General features: G+C 39.5%; 1 protein-coding gene across 1 annotated transcript; it reads right to left on the bottom strand.

Annotated features, from left to right (window-relative positions):
* Positions 1-596: 596 nt before the first annotated feature.
* LOC146467023 (uncharacterized) lies at positions 597-16,432 on the bottom strand. The gene is made up of 16 exons (XM_085126495.1): positions 15,370-16,432; positions 14,295-14,456; positions 13,670-13,747; positions 13,200-13,293; positions 12,787-12,962; positions 12,271-12,432; positions 12,064-12,141; positions 11,624-11,672; positions 11,166-11,341; positions 10,770-10,931; positions 10,564-10,641; positions 10,097-10,164; positions 8,795-8,908; positions 5,626-6,448; positions 1,975-5,514; positions 597-1,391 (listed from the first exon to the last, which is right to left on the bottom strand). The coding sequence occupies exons 1-15, from the start codon at positions 16,430-16,432 to the stop codon at positions 1,991-1,993; spliced, it is 6,807 nt and encodes a 2,268-aa protein (XP_084982621.1). The 3' UTR covers positions 597-1,391; positions 1,975-1,990.
* Positions 16,433-18,027: the final 1,595 nt, after the last annotated feature.

Here is an 18,027-nt window from a genome sequence, read left to right as displayed (position 1 = left end):
ATGTGCATGTTTTTAGAAATCTCGACTCGGTAATATTCAACAAGAATTCGGTACCATAGAGAAAGGAGCGGGAAAATCGAGAAGAAGACCAGATAATCGAAGTTTCTATTTGCAATTCATAGGCAAACGTTGTTAAGGACCATGATGGCTTTCTAAGCTGGTACTCGACGAATAAGCTACATGTGTCTAGGTTCCACCCGGCAGCTAGCTGGATGGTATCTTTTAACACTGTACACCTGACTTAAGACTGCAGCGTATTGGGAGAAATTTTATCATTTTAATTCACCACTTGAAAAATCTTCAACAAACTGCGCTCAGGCATGAAAAAAAAAATTAGTTCTTGCAGAAGCAATTTCTAATTAAACATAATTATCTTAATTGAAGATTTCTGGACACTAGGTTACTTTCTAATTTCTTTGACTTTTTCAGCAATCCTAGTTTGTGTAAAACAGATACAGTGGAACCTCTCCTTACGGACGCCTCTTTAATACGGACACCTCTCTATTACGGACAGTTCACTTGGTCCCTAAGAGACCGTAATCCATATAAAGCCTGCCTCTCTAAAACGGACACCTCTATAATGCGGAAACGAACCCATTTTTACATTTCAACTACATTAAAAAAAACTTAATTATAACGTTAAAGCCTTTTTCTTGCAGCTTGATTCTCTGCAGTTTAATTTTTGTTTGTTTTCGTTTTGATGTTTTCCTGTCGTCGAGCAGTTATAATTTATGAAATAAATGTTTTCGATGAACAAATATTAACCACTTGTATATCGAGAAAAAAATTACGGCTCCTTACTATTTACATCTGAGTATATGGCAGAATTTATGAGAGAATCACGCCTTTGACGAAGAGAAGTCGCGTCTCTTTTGATTCTTGAAACCTATTTTCTTGCAGCTTTTATACAAAACATTCTTGTTCCACAAATCTGCTATGACGGGTCTACTATAGTTCTATGTACGCAGCCAAGTAGAAAAAAATGAAAAACATTCAAAAAAAAAAAAACAATGTTTCTCCATCCAAGTGAGGATTTTGGCAAGTCCTGGACTAACAACTATAAATCAATCTAATATATTGCCGTTTAGTACAAAAGTTTCTCGACCTAAAAATGTTAAGACATTTTTGTGGTGTAAATATTTCAAAAGTGTGTAAAGAGTCCAATCCTTATCTAAAACATCTGTAATGAACACTGTAAGGTAAACTTAACTCCTTTGATAATGACTTCAAAACAATCGTAATCACATGATACTAAAAATAAACAAGTCTTTGCAGTCCCTTGGACGAGTTCCTAGCCATCCTTGTCTTGTTGTAATGATTCTCCATCTCAAAATCCATCATTAAATACTGTCCGGTATTTTCTTTATTGATTACATGTCTGTGTTCTGCAGCTATAAAGCAAAAACAACAAGAAGGCAAATTTGAGTAAAAGCTAAAAACGTCTGAAATAATTAGGCATAATAGTGTTGTTAATCAAGGAGTTTTTTTCCATCTGTTTGTCTTCCCTCTTTGTTGTATCATTCAACAAATGATTTAGACATTTCCTAGAACATCTTGAACATCTCCAGATATGATAGTCCAATTTTCAGATGAAAACTGCATCGCTTTCAGATTAGCCCATCCCCTCCCTCATACTGAAACCGTAAAAAATCGCCAAGTTGAAGGAAATGCTATTTCGCACATCCGTAAGATGCCACGAAAAGGTTACTAATTACCGAGTAAAAATTTTACAGCAGAGAATCGAAAATTTTCCTATGGTAAAAAATTATTTAATGGCAACAGAAAAAAGGCACTGATCTCCCCAAACCCAAGTAAACAGAGAAACTACAACACTTAAGACTTTTTAGAACTTTTACTTTTTTCCATCGAATGGGAATGTATAAGGTTCCAAATAGTCAAATAAAATCAGCTGCAAATAACTTTAGTAGAGAGCTAGTAAATTCTCTTATTTCAAACGTTGATCAGTCTACTCACAATTCAGTTCAGCTACTCAGTCTTGTCCGCCCAATTCTAGGGTGACATCATCACCAATGAGTACAAACGGAGCCCAGTATTCCACTGCACTAAACTTGTCAGCTTCTCTCATGGATTTCATGGCTTGGTTCAGAGCTGCACTGGCACTTTCACCTTTCACTAAGTGCTGATAGAATATTTTCATGAACTCCATAGTAGCCTCGTCATCAATCGCCCACAATGACACCATGACAGACCGAGCACCAGCACCCAAAAATGCCCGTGCAATGCCAACCACACCCTCAGCCTTAATCTCCCCACGGCCACTATGACAGCAACTCAACACAACCAGTCTTGCTCGCATCTGAACATTCAGTACATCTCTCATTGTTAAAACGAAATCTTTGTAGACAGGAGTCCGTGATACAGGTGAAGGATTTGGTGCTAAAGCAATTTCTCCTGTTGCCATCCGCCCATGCGCTGCAATATGCACCAAAGCAACCGAGGAGAGTCGTTTCAATACTTCCTTCTTCGTCGCATGCTCTCCAATAAGAGGTGTGGTGTGAAGTATTCGCCCAATCATCTGCACCTCTTCTCGAGCGAATGGCAGCTGGTCAAACGTCGTTCCCTCAAAAGTAACCTCTTGTATCCAGGGATCACCAACGAGAAGCGCCCCACTCTTAATGTGGTAATCAGCGGGAGAATCTGCGATCAATTTTAAGCTCGTCAGTGATGGAATCACGCGTACTCTGAAAGACTCGCAGAGGTACTTTGAATCTGAGTCCATGAACGCAGCAAAAGGAGCCAAACACAATGGACCCTCAGGGACGAATATTACTTCACTTTCAAGTAACAAATCTTGGATGGGACTGATGAGAGTCTCATATAATAAACTTAAAGCACTATTCGGGATATTGGAGGACCTGCGCTGATTTTGACTCTCATCTGGAGGGGAACTCTCATCTGCAAGGTTTTCGTCTCTCGTCACAGTTAATGAACGATCCTCACATTCGACAGCTTTACCACGAATTTTCTTCCTTGTGGTGTCCAAGAAAGTTTCGGCATCAACTTGACCCTCGGGGATTTGGTTTCTTCTTAACTGAACATCCTTTCCTTTCTGTAAGACCCAGAAAATTACTTCTTGGTGCTCAAGCGCTAAGAAAACTGCAGTAGAAGGAAAACCACTAAACTCAGCTATAACTTGTATTGCTGTGCCAGATTCTGCTGGGTATTGTTTGGATGCATAGTTAAACTCCATGAGATCATTCAGAGCCTGTGCACGTCCCTGCTCAGCAGATAAAAGAGCCTCCATAATCTTGCCTTGCTCTAATAACAAACGCCATAAATGAACGTATGCCCTTTGGTACAAATTGCGCCAGCTCACTTTCCAGTCATCATTAGCTCCAAGATGACGCCTTACTTCATTGAACGTAGCTATACTGTGTTGATAACAGTTTACAGCTCTGCTTAAAAAGCCCATAAATTTAAAGTCAGCTCCAAGGTTATGAAAACCTATGCCAATTGAAATTTTGTCTCCCATTTTTTTTGCGATTGCTAGGGCACGTACATGGCAGTGCATGGCTTTTTCGAAATCTCTGAGTTTGTGATAATCGTTTCCTAGATTACCATTTGCCATTCCTTCAATTAAGATGTCTCCCACTTTTCTTGCGATTTCTCGGGCACGTTTATGGTAGCGTATGGCTTTTTCGAAATCTCCTAGGCTGTGATAATCGTTTCCTAGATGAGCACTTGCGATTCCTGCTCTTGAGACATTTCCCATTTTTCTTGCGATTTCTAGCTCTTGTTCATGGTAGTGTATGGCTTTTTGGAAATCTCCGAGGTCGTGATAATCGTCTCCTAGATTACCATTTGCCATTCCTTCACTTGAGACGTCTCCCACTTTTCTTGCGATTTCTAGGGCAACTTCATGGTAGTGTATGGCTTTTTGGAAATCTCCAAGTTTGTGATAATCGCCTCCCAGATTACCATTTGCCATTCCTTCACTTGAGACGTCTCCCACTTTTCTTGCGATTTCTAGGGCAACTTCACGGTAGTGTATGGCTTTTTGGAAATCTCCAAGTTTGTGATAATCGCCTCCTAGATTACCATTTGCCATTCCTTCACTTGAGACGTCTCCCACTTTTCTTGCGATTTCTAGGGCACGTTCATGGTAGTGTATGGCTTTTTTGATATCTCCAAGTTGGTGATAATCGCCTCCTAGATTACCATTTGCCATTCCTTCACTTGAGACGTCTCCCACTTTTCTTGCGATTTCTAGGGCAACTTCATGGTAGTGTATGGCTTTTTGGAAATCTCCAAGTTTGTGATAATCGTCTCCTAGATTACCATTTGCCATTCCTTCACTTGAGACGTCTCCCACTTTTCTTGCGATTTCTAGGGCAACTTCATGGTAGTGTATGGCTTTTTGGAAATCTCCAAGTTTGTGATAATCGCCTCCTAGATTACCATTTGCCATTCCTTCACTTGAGACGTCTCCCACTTTTCTTGCGATTTCTAGGGCAACTTCATGGTAGTGTATGGCTTTTTGCAAATCTCCAAGTTTGTGATAATCGCCTCCTAGATTACCATTTGCCATTCCTTCACTTGAGAGGTCTCCCACTTTTCTTGCGATTTCTAGGGCACGTTCATGGTAGTGTATGGCTTTTTCGAAATCTCCGAGGTTGTGATAATCGCTGCCTAGATTACCATTTTCAATTCCTTCACTTGAGACGTCTCCCACTTTCCTTGCGATTTCTAGGGCTCGTTCATGGTAGTGTATGGCTTTTTCGCAATCTCCTAGCCTGTAATAAGCGTTTCCTAGATTACAATTTGCGTTTCCTTCACTTGAGACGTCTCCCAGTTTTCTTGCGATTTCTAGTGCTCGTTCATGGTAGTGTATGGCTTTTTCGAAATCTCCTAGGTTGTGATAATCGTTTCCTAGATCACCACTTGTGTTTCCTTCACATGAGACGTCTCCCAGTTTTCTTGCGATTTCTAGTGCTCGCTCATGGTAGTGTATGGCTTTTTCGAAATCTCCGAGTTTGCAATAATCGTTTCCTAGATTACAACTTGCTTTTCCTTCAATTGAGACGTCTCCCAGTTTTCTTCCGATTTCTAGCGCTCGTTCATGGAAGTGTATGGCTTTTTTGAAATCTCCGAGGAGGTTGTGATAAACGCTTCCTAGATTACTACTTGCCCTTCCTTCATTTGAGACGTCTCCCAGTTTTCTCGTGATTTCTAGTGCTCGTTCATGGTAGTGTATGGCTTTTTCGAAATCTCCGAGTTTCGAATAATCGTTTCCTAGATTAGTAGTTTCGTTTCCTTCACATGAGACGTCTCCCAGTTTTCTTGCAATTTCTAGTGCTCGTTCATGGTGGTGTATGGCTTTTTCGAAATCTCCTAGGTTGTGATAATCGTTTCCTAGATTACCATACGCCTTGCCTTCTCCTGAGACGTCTCCCACTTGTCTTGCGATTTCTAGTGCTCGTTCATGGTAGTGTATGGCTTTTTCGAAATCTCCTAGATTTTGATAATCGTTTCCTAGATTACCACTTGTGTTTCCTTCACATGAGACGTCTCCCAGTTTTCTTGCGATTTCTAGTGCTCGCTCATGGTAGTGTATGGCTTTTTCGAAATCTCCGAGTTTGCAATAATCGTTTCCTAGATTACAACTTGCGTTTCCTTCAATTGAGACGTCTCCCAGTTTTCTTCCGATTTCTAGCGCTCGTTCATGGAAGTGTATGGCTTTTTTGAAATCTCGGAGGAGGTTGTGATAAACGCTTCCTAGATTACTACTTGCCCTTCCTTCATTTGAGACGTCTCCCAGTTTTCTTGCGATTTCTAGTGCTTGTTCATAGTAGTGTACAGCTTTTTCGAAATCTCCTAGGTTGTGATAATCGTTTCCTAGATTACCATACGCCTTGCCTTTTCCTAAGACGTCTCCCACTTGTCTTGCGATTTCTAGTGCTTGTTGATGGCAGTGTATGGCTTTTTTGAAATCTCCGAGGCTGTGATACTCGCTGCCTAGATTACCATACGCCGTTCCTTCCCTTGAGACGTCTCCCACTTTTCTTGCGATTTCTAGGTGCCGTTCATGGTAGTGTATGGCTTTTTCGAAATCTCTGAGTTTGCTATAGATGTTTCCTAGATTACCATACGCCGCTCCTTCACTTGAGACGTCTCCCACTTTCCTTGCGATTTCTAGGGCTCGTTCATGGTAGTGTACAGCTTTTTCGAAATCTCCTAGGTTGTGATAATCGTTTCCTAGATTACCATACGCCTTGACTTCTCCTAAGACGTCTCCCACTTGTCTTGCGATTTCTAGTGCTCGTTGATGGTAATGTATGGCGTTTTTGAAATTTCCGAGGTTTGCATAATCGTTGCTTGGATTACGTATTATGATTGCTTTTAGATTTTCGGGGATGTTTTTGTCAGAGATGGAACTCAAGTTGTCGTTTGCATCGCTGCTCGTTTTGATTAAAGAGGATCCTCTTTCCTGTCAAACATAAACATAACTGTTTTTTTTCGAAGATTTTTATTCCTATTATGGACGCTGTTATTTGCACTAGTTTCATAAATGGCAATCGGATAAGTTATTTGATGATCATTTGCTTTAAACTTGCCGCTGTAAGCGGTCCCCGGCTGTCAAAAATTACACAACGTGATGCATTTTGAATCTACTTGATGTTCGACTGTAGGGAACGAAAACACTTTTACAACCAAATTCCTAATCAGCTTAATCAACATCGTCATCATTATCGTCATAATCATCATCTTCATTGCTGTCTGATACATGAACAAAACGTGCAAGTAAAACAGTGGTTTATCGCGTTTTGTGATGAAAGGGAAAAACAACGATCTAGATACATTGCTTTTAAACGGACACAGTCAGCAGATGCACACGCGCATTAGATAACATTTCTTAGCTGATTTGCATATCACACTTCATCACAAGTCTCGCGCTGAGAAGCGCATCCTTTGAAAACAAACCTTGTCGAGTCGAAGTATTTGCCAGTCAAAATTATTATAGTGATTATAGACCTAATGTCATATTAGAACACTCATTTTCTTGATACCATGGAGAATTACTGATGGACTTGTCACTTGTCCAAGGTAAGCCAAACGTCAACGAATACCTCTGAAGTCGAAGAATCATTTAATCGATGTGAAGCAAATTGAGTTCAAATATTAGAGAATATGCCAATTTAAAAACGTAGCGAGTCGATTGAACTGCAGTGTAGCGAAACGACCGGTAAGCGTTATTTCTGCTTTCAAGCATGTATTTTGCTTTTATAATTTTGTTTCTAGAACTTCTCCACTATCTAAATTTAAGAACCAAACCCATGTCATTGCAAGAACGCTTGCTCGACCCGTAGAAAACAAGGTTCTACTAGAGGTTGTCCTGGTGTCTTCGTCTGAGTTCCAAACCAACCAGCCATGACGCGAAGTTCGAATCGTTTACGAAGATTCCCTCCGCACGAACCTTTCGCCAGGTTGAGAAAATATGACTTTCCAAATATATATCATGGTGATTTGCTCTCCAATGTTTTTGATTGATTACTCTCGTTATTTTAGTCAACGCAGGCGATTTCTTCCGCCCGGCGCCTTCACGTTTGCCACCTCTTCCTTTCATGTTCCGTTGGAGACGCGATCCATACTGTTTTTAACATGATAAAACAATATCATAGAATGGGCAAAAGCATACTCAGAAACAGGTTTCCAGTAAAAGATTAAAAATCCAATAAAACACTAGGAAGATTGCAGCGGATTTCTAGATGTATTCGGCGCGTACTTTTGATTTCAGGTTGAGGTAGACGCTTTTCAAACTTACAAAACTAGTGTCCAGGTCAGCGCGGTCACAAAGCTGACTGTGTCACTTTAACTTTTAACTTTTAAGTGAAGGAACGCGTTTAAAGAGAAGTTAACATCTGGAGAAGTGTGTTTCCAAGCCCCTCTATTATTAGTTTCCCTTGTTTTTTATATTTTTCTCTTTCTTTAGTTCTTCGTACTCTTCTTGCTTTGTCTCGTGAACCAAAATTCATGTCTTAGAGCTAAAATTATCACTTTATAATGACGGTTAGTGTAAAAAAGCGACGAACCCGATATGGAAAATTTTTGTCCCAATTAGCCATTATTGTACAGCCTAGAAAAGTAAATGAATCGGGCTTAATTTCGAGTTCTTATGATAGCTATGCAGTGAGCACCTGAAACCATTCCTCCGGCTGCATAGCAAATTTGAGTAACGTTTTTGGAATTTTTCGGCCTCACTACCCACCCACGCCGGCTACCACGTCTTGAGTAAATAACGAGCATTTCAGTCAGTTTATTGATAACCTCCCGACAGATCCAGCAGCTTGGAATATCACCCAGTTCATTATCAATAGATTGTGAAGAATCGATGTGAACTCTATGCACTTGTCAGTCTACGAACTATGACAGGATTTCTTTGTATGGAAGCTGATAGGTTCATGATATCCACATGCGGTGAGACAACCAAAGAAAGTCGCAATTTCGCGTTTGATTTAGTTTTGCTATAGTGTCTTTTATCATTTGTGTGCAGTCTTCACGACATTTCTCTCAACCAATGGAAGTCAAATCAGAAAACCAACAGCGACTTGCTCCGGCTGCAACTTTTGGTTACATGCATTTGCTTTGAATTCTGATTGGTTCATTGTGCTGTTTAGTACACGTCTTTTTTGGTTTAGCGACACTCAATCGAAAACCGCTTTAATGTTAACGTTCTATAACCATGGGTAATTAAATTGTTTTTGTTAACTAATAAACACTTAAGAAAACTGTTAAGTTAAACAGCAATTTAAAAATTGTTGTTTATCAAACTTACTGTTTGAGTTTCTGACAGATCCTTCGTTGCCTCTTCCCCAGTACCTTGCAGCTTGTTTTGCTCGCTCACCGACCTGCTCTTTAATTCCATCAACTTCTGGTTGTTCTCGTCAATCTTACATTAGTCAAGATTTCTAACACGTGTAAAACAAAGTTTATAAAGGTCTTCAAAAAGTCTTACGGGGAATACCGACAATAACGAGAGGTAATTGGGTAGATTAAAATATTTGTTAACTCTGACTCTCAAATTACTATGTATCAGGATCAGTGTAGCAAGCTATGTTTCGACCAAACACAGTCGATCACAGTCAAAAGCCTGAAGAAAGGTTCAAAGGAATGTTCCAATAAGCGGCGACCTAATCAACGAAAAGAATTAACCTCAGAGAGTGACATAAAATGTCAAAATATCAATGCCCTTGTTGCTAGCATTTGGATCGCTCTTGGAGTGCCACTTTTCAAAAGAACGTTTCCTATGATAATTAGTTACACACAAATCGAAACGGCGTCACAATCAGCTTATTTTTCTTAAATAAGTTCAAACTTGCCAATAGTCATGTTTCTGTCATTTAAAAGTCGCAGAACAGATAAAAATGGATTTTATCTCGACCAAATAAAAGCTTTTATTTCTCCCTCCCGGGTGCCTTCTCTTTTAGGTTTTTCACAGGGGACAAGGGGTGACTTGGTTGTGAGACAATGGCACAGGTTCCTCGTTTAAACCTTGGATCTTTACTAAAACAGATCACCATCGTATGATTATCACGAGACTCTCAGGGCAATAACCTTTTCGCAACATCACGAGGCTTTTGGCCAAATGTTCACTGACAGTAAAGATACTTAGCCTCGCTTTCATAGTTAGGCAAAAACCCTTTATAAGAGGGCGTATACATTAGCTCGCCCTCTCAGTCTGCAAGCCTTAAACTTCAGATTTCAGGAAAATCAAGTAATCAACCCACCTCCATTCCTGTCTTCCGCCCGTGTAATTATTGTATTTAATTTTCTAGCTTGCCTTTTTTCTGGCCCTCACCTTTGCTAGAGCTTTTAATACCTTTTTGTCACCTCACCGTTTGGCAGATATTAGTTTAAGTTTTATACTTTTCAATTAAAGGCGGCCATTAACAATGGCCAAATTTTTATCCAAAAACAAAGTGAGTTTGTGTTATGTTTTTAAGGTTTTCTGAAGCGCTCCAACAAAAAAGCTTGGCTGTTGGCAATCAAAATTGATCTCTTTAAATGTTGCTCGCAACCGCAGAGAGGAGACAGAAATTTATTTTTCTTTTATTTGTTAGTGTACAATGAAGGATACTGCTAATCCCCTATCACACCACCTGATGGCTTCCTCAAACTGATTCATCTGAAAACAAGTACTTGCTCCTAATAAAACAAAATGATATCAGTTTAGCATTTTACGTGACTTATGTTAGATCAGCCAGCATCATGCCTCCACGAATTAGTTATAAAATAAGAAAAGTACTATGGCAAAACTTTCCCCTTCTTTATGATTTACACACATATTGAAATCACACTTGAACTAACTTTGTCCATCTTTAACCTCTAATTGCATCAAGTGACACTTAAAAAGCATTTTTTAAATTCTTCTAGATTAGATGACAAGTTACAAGGATCTGACTAAAGAATGAATAGCAGACTCGTTTTAAAACTACCGAAAGAATATTACTTTAAATACAAAGCGTGCCTCAGCTAAGCTTTTTTTATTATTATTCGTTAGAATGACAACGTAAAGCTGTTATAGTTTTCTATTCTGACTCTTACCTGTAACAATCGCTTTGACATAAGACGGTTGTAAATCTGTGGCAGTTTTTGCATCACTCAGTGAATCATGAAAGTTACCTGCGCGAAAATCAATGAAAAGAAACATGTATTGTTGATAAGCGCACAATTAACGTCAATTGCTTTTAATTTTTTGTGGAAATACATCAATCAGTATGACAAACTGTGAAAATCTCCAAACTTCTTACCCAGATTAAAATGTGCTGTTGCTCTGTTGCTGTACAGTTTGGCCTTTAGTTCTTTATCTTTGACGTCCATATTGATTCCTTTTGAGTAAAGCAATATGGCTTTGCTGAACTCTTTCTTTTTGAACTCGTCATTGCCCTGATTCTTGAAGAGCTCTGCTTTTTCTAAAATGAACCACGTTAAAAGACATTTTGCTTTTTTTCTGTATAAAGGTCATATACTAGGTCATATGTTTGTCAACAAAAGTGGCTGACGAAATACCGACTCCCCACTCATTCCCTCCTAAACAAGAAATAATGACCACTCCCCTAAGAAGTGTTACGTTTTGGATCTCAGACTTTCTAATAAAGCTGTCAAAAGGCGTTGGACCACAAGTAATCATTAGTAAAACTGCTCACCTCTTAAAGTGGTTTCATTATTGTTACCCGGTGATTTCTCAGTAGCAGTTGTGACGTCAGATTCATTTGCATCGTTCTTTTCGGTTGCATTTTGTAGCTTGTTATGTTCATTGACAGCCCGGCCTCTTAATTCCAACAACTTCTGGTTGTTCTTGTCAATCTTACTTAGGTCAAGACTTGTAACACGATAGTTGTAAAAGTTATCAACAGTCGAGAAAACCGTCAAACTACTATAGGCAGAAGGTCATATTGTTTGCGAAGTTCCTTGTTTGTTCAGGAATTTAAGAAAAAACAGCACCATTAAAATTATTATGAAAAGGTTAAGTACTTATTTTTTGTAATTTGTCTTGCCTGAGGTGGTACAGATAAGTATGAATGTAAGAAAATAAATTGGAACAACATTTTTCGTTAACGTTTTATTGTCTGCAATAAAGGATACGGCTAATCCTTTGTCACACCACATGATGGCTTCCTCAAACTGATTCAGCTGAACACAAGCACTTGCTCCTAACAAAACACAATGATATCAGTTTAGCATTTTACTTGCGTTATGTTAGATCAGCCAGGATCATGCCTCCACGAATTAGTTATAAAAGAAGAATAGTACCGTGGCAAAACTTTCCCCTTCTTTATTATTTACACACAAACTGAAATCACACTTGAAATAACTTTGTCCATCTTTAACCTCTAATTGGGTCAAGTAACACTTAAGTGTTTTTTAAATTCTTCCAGATTAGATGACAAGTTACAAGGATTTGAGTTAGATTGAGTAGCAGACTCGTTTTAAAACTGCCGAAAGAATATTTTAAATACAAAGCGTGCCTCAGCTAAGCATTTCTTTTATTACTCGTTAACATGACAACGTAAAGCTGTTATAGTTTTCTATTCTGACTCTTACCTGTAACAATTGCTTTGACATAAGACGGTTGTAAGTCTGTAGCAGTTTTTGCATCACTTTGTGAATTATGAAAGTTACCTGCGCGAAAATCAATGAAAAGAAACATGCATTGTTGATAAGAGCAACAATTAACTTCAATTGCTGTTTATTTTTTGTGCAAATACATTAATTAGTATGACAAACTGTGAAAATCTCCAAACTTCTTACCCAATTTAAAATGTGCTGTTGCTCTGTTGCTGTACAGTTTGGCCTTTAGTTCTTGATCTTTGACGTCCGCATTGATTCCTTTTGTGTAAAGCAATATGGCTTTGCTGAACTCTTTTTTTCTGAACTCGTCATTGCCCTGATTCTTGAAGAGCTCTGCTTTTGCTAAAATGAAAGACGTTAAAAGACATCTTGCATTTTTTTTTTCTGAATAAAGGTCGTTCTTATATGTATATATATGTTAATTCACCTTATTTTTCATTTTAAACATGATGTATTGATCACCGAAAAGCCCCTCTGGGGAGTGTTCAATAAAGTATTATCTTATCCTATCTTATATACTAGGTCATATAATTGTCAACAAAAGTGGCTTACGAAATACCGACTCCCCACCCCCTCCCTCCCAAACAAGAAGTAATGGCCATTCCACTAAGAAGTGTTGCGGCTTGGGTCTCAAACTTTCCAATAAAGCTGTCAAAAGCAGTTGGACCATAATTAATCATTAGTAAAACTCCTCACCTCTAAAAATGGTTTCATTCTTATTATCCAGTGATTTCTCAATAGCAGTTGTGACGTCAGATTCATTTGCATCGTCCTTTCCGGCTGCATTTTGTAGCTTGTTATGTTCATTGACAGCCCGGCTTCTTAATTTTAACAACATCTGGTTGTTCTTGTCAATCTTACTTAGGTCAAGACTTGTAAGACGATAGTTGTAAAAGTTATCAACAGTCGAGAAAACCGTCAAACTAGTATAGGCAGAAGGTCATATTGTTTGCGAAGTTCTTTGTTTGTTCAGGAATTTAACAAAAAACAGCACCATTAAAATTATTATGAAAAGGCAAAGAACTTATTTTTTGTAATTTGTCTTGCTTGAGGTGGTACAGATAAGTATGAATGAAAGAAAATAAATTTGAACAATATTTTTCGTTAACGTTTTATTGTCTGCAATAAAGGATACTGCTAATCCTTTGTCACACCACATTATGGCTTCCTCAAACTGATTCAGCTGAACACAAGCACTTGTTCCTAAAAAAATCATAATAACGTTATTTTTAAATCATTTTCTCTTAAAAAACAGAGGGCTCGTATAATATTACTAACGGACACTTTGAGAATGCAAGGACAAGGCCAAACTCCTTGTACTCTCCCGGGTAACTTGTTTAGCGCCAAGAAGACAAATTCCCAGATGTCTTTCAAGTCGAAACATTAAATTTCTGTAGGTGTCTCTTTTATGTACAGTAGTACACACTTGATGATGCCTTACCTAATCCGTTATAAATGCATGTAACGTTACTTTTCAATGAATGTAACATGACGCCATGTTTAAAATCTGTTTTTTTTCACAGCGAACCACCGCCCCCTGGCGATAAAAAGAGATGTACATTTTTCTTAAAAATCTTACCTCTCACAATCACCTTTACCAATGATGGCTGTAAGTCATTAGCAACCTTAGCATCATTCAGTGAATCACTATAATTTCCTGAGGAAGAAGAGACACAGTAAAAGAACTGAGAGGAGAGGTATTACCAGGGGGGGGGGGGGGGGTACTTGGGTTTCTGTTTTGCTGGGTAAGTGCCGCTGGCCTCTCAGAGCCCCTGCCCCATTATAGTCTATTTTGTGGCCAGTTGTAGACCCCATCTTAGTCACTTTTTGGGAAAATGTAATTTTTGCGATCCCAGCTAAGTCACTTTCTATTTATGCAACAATGGAAAGTAATGCAAGGTGATTGTAACAACTTTCAGACCTTTTTAACCGCGACCATTTTGAATCCCTACTTAACAGAATTTCCTTACCCCATAAATCCGAAAATGTGCGACCCCATTCTAGTAACTCTATTGAAAATGCAACCCCATTCTAGTCAATCCAGTCGTGAAACTGCGACCCCATCCAGCGGCACATCCCCATTAGCCTCTTATAAGGAGGTGCCCCCCCCCCCCCCCCTCGGTATTACATTAATGAGGTTTCAATTTAAAATGCTCTTAAAGCTCTTAGTTAATATAAGCCTCACCAATTTGAAAAACTCTTACCTAAACAAAAGTATGCTTCCGCTCTGCCGCTGTACAATTCGGCCTTTAGTTCTTCATCCTTGCAGTTCATTTGAATTCCCTCCGTGTAGAAGTGTATGGCGTTGCTGAGATCTTCCTGTCTGTATCTCTCATTACCTTCATTATTGTAAACCTCTGCTATGGCTAAATCAAAGAATATTAAAAGAAGTTTCGTGTTTCATTCATCGGCTAACCGTGCGAATTCAACAACTTCGTAAACGTTTGGACATGATAGGGAACCGAGTTGGGGGTGTGGGGTTTGGGCAAGCACGAAGCATAGTGAAATCGTCAAATTGTTGTCATTTTTGCTAAAGAAGTCAGGAGGTATGGGAATGGGAGGGAGTTGCTTATTCCCCTCTCCAGAAAAAAAATTTGGAAGTCTGGATCGCGTAAGGAATTGTGGAATCTGAAAATCTTTAAAAAAAAGCGGCGGTTGCAGTCACCTACGAGGAAAACACTTTTAAAGCAAAAGAGATTTAAAAGAAGAATTATGCAAAGAAAACGTCGGTAAAATCTTTTATTGGTTGGCGAAATGTCTTTTCCTCCATCCAAACGATCCCACAACACCTCACTCGTATCAATCTACCCATAGCACTTTGAACAAGGAACACACTCAGCTAAGAGGGTTTACGCTTAATTCCTGGTCGAGTAGGGACTTCAAAAACGCAAAGAGTAGTAATTTTTTTTACGTTACCACTCTAGGTCGAAGGGTGCGTGCAAATAACTTGAGTCATTTTATATAACATGCTGCTTTCTAAAAAATTCTTTTAAGCCAGGTCGACTTATAGTGAGAAAAAAACATAATTCGGTATTTTGGTTGAAAACTTATTTTCTTTAAATGCAAAATAATAATACAAAACCCATCGTTTCGGCTACGGGTAATCCCGAGGGGTCAAGAGAGCTCCATCTTGCCTCGATCGGGTGATCAATCACAGCACAGGATTTGACCCATCTTGCCCGCTCGCGGAGCCAGCCATTTAATAAACACCTGTACTGCGGGCTATCCAGAAGAGGGTAAATAGTCAACTGTAAAAGAAAGCGGCATATTTCTTCTCACCTCTTAAGGTGTCTTCATCAAACTCCGGCGTTTCTTTACCAGCTTGGGTGACGTCACTTTCCTCAGCAGCTTTCGTGACGCAACTTTCTACGACAGCTGGGATAACGTCACTTTCCACACCAACTGGCGTGAACGCACTTTCCTTACCAGCTTGGGTGACGTAACTTTCGTCTGCAGCTTGCGTGACACCACTTTCTACGACAGCTGGGGAAACGTCACTTTCCTCACCACCTGGCGTGAACGCACTTTCCTTACCATCTTGGGTGACGTCACTTTCCTCTGCAGCTTGCGTGACGCCAATTTCTACGACAGCTGGGATAATGTCACTTTCTACACCAACTGGCATGAACGCACTTTCCTTACCAGCTTGAGTGACGTCACTTTCGTCTGCAGCTTGCGTGACACCACTTTCTACGACAGCTGGGGAAACGTCACTTTCCTCACCACCTGGCGTGAACGCACTTTCCTTACCATCTTGGGTGACGTCACTTTCCTCTGCAGCTTGCGTGACGCTAATTTCTACGACAGCTAGGATAACGTCACCTTCCACACCAGCTGGCGTGAACGCATTTTCCTTACCAGCTTGCGTGACGTCACTTTCCTCAGCAGCTTGGGTGACGCCACTTTCTACGACAGCTGAGGTAGCATCACTTTTCTCAGCAGCTTGCGTGAACGCACTTTCCTTACCAGCTTGGGTGACATCACTTTCCTCACCAGCTTGCATGAGGCCACTTTCCACGACAGCTAGGGTAACGTCACTTTCCACACCAGCTTGCGTAACGTTACTTTCCCCACCAGTCGTCGTGACGTCATTTTCCTCACCAGCTCGCAACGCGACACTATACTCACTAGTTGGCGTGACGTCACCTTCCCCTTCAGCTGGTGTGACCCCCCTTTCCTCAGCAGTTAACGTGACGCCACTTTCCTCAACAGCTGGTGCGACGTCACTTTCGTCATTACCTTGAGTGGCATCACTTTCCTCACCAGTAGGCGTGACGTCACTTTCCTCACCACCTTGGGTGACGTCACTTTCCTTTCCAGCTTTGGTTGGACTCCTCGCCATGAAAGCTGGAAGTTACTTCCTCAAAGTGCTATGGATCGAATATTGGCAAGTTACTGTTGCTGTAGAAAACAGAAATTACTGTATAAGAAAACACCAATGAGTTCTAAAAACAAAACTAAAAACAAGCAGGTCCAAGATCGCCGCCACAGAGAAATCATTTTTTTTTTTTAATTGAGAATGCTTCATTAAACTGTTAACCTTTTACATTGTATTATTACATATACTTGCCCTTTTGAAACTCATTTCATATTTACAATGACATAATAGATACCATTGCATAGTAAAATTATGTAGGAATATTCTAAATTACAAATTAATGACAAGCACTCCAAACAAACTATTTGAAAGATGTTAATGTTATTATTATTTTTTAAACACAACTACAAAAGACAAAGACAACACACCACAGACACAGTGCAGATACTTCATTTACAGTTACAAACTAGTATTCATTAATAAAAAAAAAAAGAAGCTACAGTCTTGAACAGGCAATCCACACATTACCTCCAAGGAATGACAAAACAAATTACTGTAGTGGTTCTTAAGAGGCTTCTTACTTCGTATAGCGATAAACCTTTCATTTTCTTGTTTAGGTTTACTTTGTGCATGAACAAATTAAATTTTGGAGAGGATTTTCTCCTTTTACATTCCCATATACATAGTTTACCAAGAATTATCTAGTAATTAAAGAGATCATTTCCATGGGGAATGCCAACTATAATATCTTTTAAAGATAAACTCAAATTTATACCACGGATATCAGACCACCAAGTGCTAAATCTATTTCAAAAAGCCCACGCACAGGAGCATAGGACATTCCATCATGATTTCCCGCCATCGAGAAATCATGATGGAATTAATATCACGTAATGTAAAACTATCCCCCCATAAGACTGGTTTTTACTAGGACGTAAGCATAAAGATGAGCATGTGAGAGCACTAGCCACATATTTTTTAAGCATACGGACAAACGGACCAACAGAAATTAAACCATTCCTTGACGGAATTCTCGACACCAGCTTCCCTTGATATTAAGCAAGACGGTCGAACTTATGTCGCCCCCGTTCTCTTGAAGCACAAGAAGCTACAAGTAGAATGAACCTGCTCGTTCTTCTTTTGCTCATGTTTCTGCTTATATTGTAGGTTCTTTCACTTTCTTGGGCGGCGTTTGAGGTAATGCTTGAATTTCGTATGCTTATGTCCTTGTGAAAGCCAGTCTGTAGGCTAATACTCTAAGAGTTATTGAGGTGGGGGGGGGGGGGGGGGGGAGTAAATCCACCTCGGTCTATACTCCACTGTCAGAATTATTCGGATAAAATTTGAACTCGATGGAAGAAATTAATACCCACCTCAGAAGCCCAAGGTATGATTTACATTTCGTGACTTGCCAGGGTGGCCGGCTGCAGGAAAGAAATGTTATAGGCTCACATTACTGTCTAGTTATTGTTATATAAAGTACAAAACAGTTATGTTTCAAAATTCCCCCAACCTGAAAGACAAGCAACTTATTGACTATGCTTAAGGGAAGACGTTCTTCACTAAAAGGCCTTTTAGACGCTAGAGTATGAATAGGAGGTGGTAAAGGGTAGAAAACA

Source organism: Pavona decussata, unplaced genomic scaffold (genome assembly GCF_977016875.1).
Source record: "Pavona decussata unplaced genomic scaffold, jaPavDecu1.1 SCAFFOLD_140, whole genome shotgun sequence".
Taxonomy (NCBI): Eukaryota; Metazoa; Cnidaria; class Anthozoa; order Scleractinia; family Agariciidae; genus Pavona; species Pavona decussata.
Note: the sequence above shows the minus strand (reverse complement) of the source record. Positions and strands in the feature narration are given on the sequence as shown.

What these genes read in the sequence shown, in the direction of transcription:
- LOC146467023 (XM_085126495.1), bottom strand. Translation starts at nt 16,432, where the DNA reads ATGGCGAGGAGTCCAACCAAAGCTGGAAAGGAAAGTGACGTCACCCAA. An exon ending in GGTGTGATAGGGGATTAGCA is followed by an intron (nt 8,909 to 10,096) that starts GTATCCTTCATT and finishes GACTAATGTAAG; the next exon opens with ATTGACGAGAACAACCAGAA. An exon ending in ATCTGTCAGAAACTCAAACA is followed by an intron (nt 6,449 to 8,794) that starts GTAAGTTTGATA and finishes TATGTTTGACAG; the next exon opens with GAAAGAGGATCCTCTTTAAT.